The following is a 6,835-nucleotide window of genomic DNA, read 5'->3' on the forward strand; positions in this document are numbered from 1 at the left end:
TCTTTTCCTCTTAGCTGTGACTAAAGAATTAGCAATCTGAAAATGTCAGATACTATAATGGATCCGTTCTGTCTCTTATAGTGTATCATTCTCCACATCCTAAGGATTGTCTATGAAAATCCACAACCACAATTCATTTGCTTATACAGAGCTCTTGTCTAAGTGACTTCTTGTGTGAGTCTACATAACAATATTAATCAAGTTTTCATATTCATAAACATTATATTTTGGAATATCTGGAAAAAATAGATCTTTGTAACTTGAATCAGAAAGATCACCAAATTTTTTAAAATTTTTAAATTAGGAACCTTTCATCAATAATAGTTGTCATAAGAGTGTGTAGAATTTGGGAGTCGGGCGGTAGCACAGCAAGTTAAGCGCAAGTGGTGCAAAGTGCAGGGACAGGTGTAAGGATCCTGGTTTGAGCCCCTGGTTCCCCACCTGCAGGGGAGTCACTTCACAGGCAGTGAAGCAGGTCTGCAGGTGTCTGTCTTTCTCTCTCCCTCTCTGTCTTCCCCTCCTCTCTCCATTTCTCTCTGTCCTATCCAACAACGATGATATCAACAACAATAATAACTACGACTATAATAAAAACAACAAGGGCAACAAAAAGGAAATAAATAAATAAATATTTAAAAAAATTTAAAGTCTGTAGAACTTATAAAGACAGATGTGTCCTGTGAATCAGGAGTCAGTGCTGGAAAGAGATAAATCCTCTGCAGAGTTTTTAACCAGCAGGTTGTTTAAATTTCAAAGTCTTTCTGATTTAGAAATATTGCTGTGAGATTTACTAATTGAACATTAATATATCATAGGCCTATAAACTTTAAGAATTGTCTTGCTGACTTCTGTCGTAAGCTAGTATTATTAGTGCAGAGTCAGGTTCTTAGATATGCCTGATTTCACTATTCCTGTGCTTTTTTTTTTTTCCATTCAAGTAGAGCATGACACCACAGCACTAACGAGTTTGTCCTGATGCCAGGGTACTGATCCCTGCTACCTCTTCCACATTATCTTTGATATCTATGTCTACAGATATCATAATAGGAGTTTTAATCAGTAATCATCTGTGCAATCACAATTGTCTGTCAAAAGGAGATGGGCATGGAGCCAAAAATGATGTCACATGTTCAGAAGCAGTTTAGAGTTTTCTGTCTATCTAAGCTTTTATACCTTGCTGATAGCATCAGCATGTGTACCTGTGACATAGCCAAGGTAACAATTATATCACTGAAGATAACAGTCTAACTTCAAAAAAACATTTTTTGTTACAATGCACTAGGTGGCTGGAAATTATTGTTAGGATATTTGAGCTTTAATACCTGAAAAATTCCACAAGAACTTTATACCAGTAATGATAATAGAGTGATGAATTCTTGACTTTAAATATTAGTAAATGCCATTTTATTATCTATTACTGTAGATATTCAATAATTCAACTCCTTTCATGCATATATACTAAATCATCACATGCATTTTTAAATCAAATTAATTAGTTCACCACTCATGAAGCTTTCCCCTGGCAGGTGGGGACAAGGAGCTGGAACCCAGGTCCTTGCTCACTGTAACATGTGCACTCAACCAAGTGCACCACCACCCAGCCCCATAAATCTTAAAATTTTATTAATTGTCTTTATTTAGTAAAGATAGAAATTTATACATAATTACAAAGGGTCCTATATAGATTATAAAGAAAATCACCAACACTATGGTGGGGAAAAAAAGTTAACTAAAATTTTTTTAAATGTTTAAGAACCCAAATATATAGAACTGATAACATCAGTAATTCAAGATCATGGCAGGTATTTAAAAATCCTAAAAATCACTGAGGCCAACGCATTGTCTTACTTGGATAGATAGCATTGTTTTGCCCTGTGCACAACCCAGGCGGCAGCCCAGCCCCTACCACACTGAAAGAAGCTTTGGTGCTGTGGTCTCTGTCACTCTTTCTCTCTCTGCCTCTCTGTCTTTATCAAAAAATAAATAAATTAACAAACAATTCTTTTCCAGCTGGTCAAACTTCCCTGCTTTCATTCAGCAGATCTGTTGACTCAGTTTTACAGTTGGGGTGGAGGTTGAATGGCTCAAACTTTCATTAATTGTTTTTTGTTGTTGTTGGTTTGTTTGTTTGTTTACTAAAATTGATTTACTCAGTAAGAAAGAAAATGAGAACACCACATCTGTGGTGCCAGGAGGGATCAAGCCTAGGGTCTCACACAAGCAAGTCCTTCATTCTTCTCTGGCTGCCAAACTTCCCTTTCTTCCTTCCTTTCTTTCTTTTCCTTCCTTTTTTCTTTTTTTCTTTCTACTCCTCCTCCTTCTTCTTCCCCTTCTCCTCCACCTTCTTTTTCTTCTTCATTTTTTTTTTTTTTTTTCCCTTCCAGAGCACTGCTCAGCTTTGGCTTATAAAGGTGCAGGAGATTGAACCTGACATCTCAGAGTCTCAGGCATGAGAATCTCTTTGCATAACCATTATGCTATCTCCCTGCCATCAATCTTTCCTTCTTAAGGATCAGAACCCTTGGAAATCCTGTCTGTATTACTTTCATAATAGTTATCAATGATGACAATATAAACATGAGATTTTATAGATGCCCTACTTCCTGATCCTACTTTTCCTTGCCCTGACTGATTGAAAGCACCATTTCTCCTCTGCAGAAAAGACTAAAGCAAACCAACTTCTAAACTCCTATTAACAAGAGTGTGTGGGGTCTGGTAGGTACATTTCTCCATGTACTAAAATCTCTAAGCCAGATCCCATGGTCATAGGGTTGCAGGTGGAAACACAAGAGAGAGAAGGGAACTAGTTTCATGTCTACTGCTTTGTTCTCAAATTTATGTTCTTGAGTGTGTGTCTGTGTGTATGTGTGTGTGTGGGGGGGATGTTTTATATTCTTCACTGGTTGGCAGCACACGCCACACAGAACTATGGAGCACCTCAACTGACAAGCTGTTCTCTCTGAGCTATTGCCATTTCATGTCCTCAAATAGCCATTCCAGTTTATTTTATGCTCAATGCCCCCCGGCTGATAAAGAACTTTTAAAATCAGCGAATTCTCTCAACATCTGTCAATTGTCTTTGCTTCTTTCACTGTAAAATGAGACCATTTTAGGAAGCAGTAGTTTGTGAAATAGCATGATGTTGTCTAAGGCCATCAGAAATCCTGTAGGAGATGCATGATGACTAGAAAATAAATTCAAATCCAGAACACATCTATGTATAAGTGAGAGTGAAAGCCAGCTCAAGGGAGTTTTTCTGAGTGCTCTGATGTCTTCAGGTGGCTAACAGTTTCACTGCCATCAAAATAATATCCATACTGAGACTCAGGACTGAGAGACATGCTGAACAGGTAAGTACTTAGCTGGGACACCAAGTACCAGTCTTGTGGAGGTGGATATTCTGGTATTTGAGTTCAGGAATAATTTGTCTTTTGGGCAGTCATATGATCACCCTTTTGAGAAGGTACTGAGCAGGCTAATTTCTTGCTTTATTGTTTTGGTAATCTTGGATGTTAATATTTATAGGATATAAACTTTTTTGCTTTTTTCTTTTTTAGATGGAGACAGAGAAGGAAGAGGGGGAGGAGAGAAGGAGAGAGGGAGACTACAGCACCAAAGCTTCATAATTAGGTTCAGGGGCTGGATGGTGGTGCACCTGGCTGAGCGTACATTATAATGTGCAAGGACCAGGGTTCAAGCCCCTGGTCCCCACCTGCACGGGGAAAGCTTTGGGAATGGTAAACTGAGGGGTGGGCTTCAGGTGCCTCTTTGTATATCTCCTCCTCTATCTTCCCCATCCTTCTCAAATTCTGGCTGTCTTTATCCAGTAAATGAATAAAGATAATATAAAGAATTTAAAAAATAATAATAATTGAGGTCAAACCTGACTATCCACATGGCATGCAGCACACTACCTAAGTGAATTATTTTGCTGGCTCTTAGCTTCTTTTTTTTTTTTAATTTTTTTTTTTTTTAAGAAAGGATTAATTAACAAAACCATAGGGTAGGAGGGGTACAACTCCACACAATTCCCACCGCCCAATCTCCATATCTCACCCCCTCCCCCGATAGCTTTCCCATTCTCTATCCCTCTGGGAGCATGGACCCAGGGTCATTGTGGGTTGCAGAAGGTAGAAGGTCTGGCTTCTGTAATTGCTTCCCCGCTGAACATGGGTGTTGACTGGTCGGTCCATAATCCCAGTCTGCCTCTCTCTTTCCCTAGTAGGGTGGGTCTCTGGGGAAGCTGAGCTCCAGGACATATTGGTGGGGTCTTCAATCCAGGGAAGTCTGGCCGGCATCCTGATGACACCTGGAACCTGGTGACTGAAAAGAGAGTTAACATACAAAGCCAAAAAAATTATTGAGCAATCATGGACCCAAAGCTTGGAAAAGTGGAGAGGAAGTATTAGGGAGGTACTCACTGCAAACTCTAGTGTACTTCTGCTTTCTTACTTTAGTGCCATACTCCAAACTCAGTCAATTTCTGCTTTGCGTTTCTACTTCGTCTTCTTTATTTTTTTACATGCATAACATTCCCCAGATTCCCATTTAACAAAACAACCCCCACTATTTCATTCATCATTTTTCATGGACCTGTATTCTCCCCACCCACCCACCCACCCACCCTAGAGTCTTTTCCTTTGGTGTAATACTCCAATTCCATTTCTTAGCTTCTTTTAAAGATAGAGCCAAGCAGAGAGACCTTGAAAGAGACTGTTACAACAAATAGTCCTTTCATACAATGGAGACCGGACTCGAACTTGGGTTATGCACGTGACAAAGCATAGTCACGTACATAACCCAGTCAGTATAAAGATATTACTAATAGTTCTGCAATCAATTTTCATGTCTGAGGCTCCATGGTCCTAGATTCAATCCCCAGTCCCACTGTAAACCAGAACTAAACAGTGCTCTGGTGAAAGAAAGAAAAAAAGAAAGATAAAGAGGAAAAGAGAAAGGAAGGGAGGGAGGGAGAGAGGAAGGAAGGAAGGAAGGAAGGAAGGAAAGAAGGAAGGAAGGAAGGAAATATATAGAGAGAGATAATTCTCAACTTGGGTCTTTTGTAAGTGTTCCAGCTACACATATTTCCCACAGACCTCCTTCTCATTAGTTCTGCAGATCTGATTATCTTCATTAAACATCATAAATAATAACTTTACTTATTAGTTACTCAGTTATTAGTCTACTTTGTTACTGCTATTGTCATTGCTGTTCCTATTGGTCAACCTTAACCCCAACCCTCATCCTAACCATTTCTCTGCTTTTTTTTAAATTTATAAAATGGAAATATTGACAAGACTACAAGACTGCAGGATAAGAAAGGTACATTTCGTGGGAGGAGGAAGATGGTGGCCACCTTAGTAGCTCCTCGGGCAGCGGGACCGGCACCAGCATGGGGACCAGAAGCCTTTGCCCCCGACTGGGAAGGCCGGGAAGTCTCCACAGGGACCACTATTATGGCCGTGCAGTTCGACGGGGGCGTGGTTTTGGGAGCCGACTCCAGAACTACCACTGGGTCCTACATTGCCAACCGAGTGACTGACAAGCTGACCCCTATTCATGATCGAATCTTCTGCTGCCGCTCAGGCTCGGCAGCTGATACCCAGGCAGTAGCTGATGCAGTCCCTTATCAGCTTGGCTTCCACAGCATTGAACTGAATGAGCCTCCACTGGTACACACAGCTGCCAGCCTCTTTAAGGAGATGTGTTACCGATACCGAGAAGAGCTAATGGCAGGAATCATCATTGCAGGCTGGGACCCTCAAGAAGGAGGACAGGTGTACTCAGTGCCCATGGGAGGTATGATGGTTAGGCAGTCCTTCGCCATTGGGGATTCTGGGAGCTCCTACATCTATGGTTATGTTGATGCTACCTACCGGGAAGGCATGACCAAGGAAGAGTGTCTGCAGTTCACTGCCAACGCTCTTGCTTTGGCCATGGAGCGGGATGGCTCAAGTGGAGGGGTGATCCGCCTGGCAGCCATTGCAGAATCAGGGGTAGAGTGGCAGGTACTTTTGGGAGATCAGATCCCCAAATTCAGCATCGCCACTTTACCACCTCCTTAACTACTGGGACCCTAGGATATGATAGGAGGCACCCCACACACATACTAAATCCAATAAACACTTTGTTAAAGAGAAAAAAAAAAGAAAAAAAGAAAGGTACATTTCTCTGCTTTTAAGCACACAAGACTTACTGCAGGGTATTCTGTCCACCTCATAAGATGATAGTAATATTCTCCTGACCTGTGCAAGCATGTCCCACTGACTGTTCCATAGTCCCTGACCCAATATTGCTACCATTTATCAGCAAGTCAGGGAATTCTATCCGAGACCACAGAATTGAAGTAAAGAAGAGAAAGGAACATGCAGAATTAAGGGACATAATTTTTAAAAGAAACAAAAGCTAAGTGAAAGTAGCAGTGCTCATGTAGAAGCTGTCAGACTCGTGTTTTTGACCCTGGGGTAAGAGGGTTCTGTACTGTGGCAGATGACCAGAATGGAGGTGCCTTCAGACAGGTAAGCAGACCATTGTCCCGGCATCTTGGAGATTGTTATTTACCCAAATAACCATCATGCAGTGGAGGAAAGTAGCAGCATTTTCAGACAGTTGTGAATTTCGATGATGAAAATCTGGGTTACATTTCTAGTTTCTGAAAGTCATTTATTTTTTTTTTTAATTTTTAAAATATTTTATGATTTTTTAACATTTATTTATTTCCTTTTTGTTGCCCTTGTTGTTTTTATTGTGGTAGTTAATATCATTGTTGTTATTGATGCCGTCATTGTTGGACAGGACAGAGAGAAACGGAGAGAGGAGGGGAAGACAGAGAGGG

General features: G+C 40.7%; 1 protein-coding gene across 1 annotated transcript; it reads left to right on the forward strand.

The window, feature by feature from the left end:
- Positions 1-5,335: 5,335 nt before the first annotated feature.
- On the forward strand, positions 5,336-6,160 carry LOC103120789 (proteasome subunit beta type-6-like). Its single transcript, XM_060175563.1, has one exon. It carries the CDS (start codon positions 5,346-5,348, stop codon positions 6,063-6,065), a length of 720 nt encoding a protein of 239 aa, XP_060031546.1. The 5' UTR covers positions 5,336-5,345; the 3' UTR covers positions 6,066-6,160.
- The last annotated feature ends 675 nt before the right edge of the window (positions 6,161-6,835 follow it).

The sequence above is a fragment of the Erinaceus europaeus genome, chromosome 16 (assembly GCF_950295315.1).
Source record: "Erinaceus europaeus chromosome 16, mEriEur2.1, whole genome shotgun sequence".
In the NCBI taxonomy this organism is placed as follows: Eukaryota; Metazoa; Chordata; class Mammalia; order Eulipotyphla; family Erinaceidae; genus Erinaceus; species Erinaceus europaeus.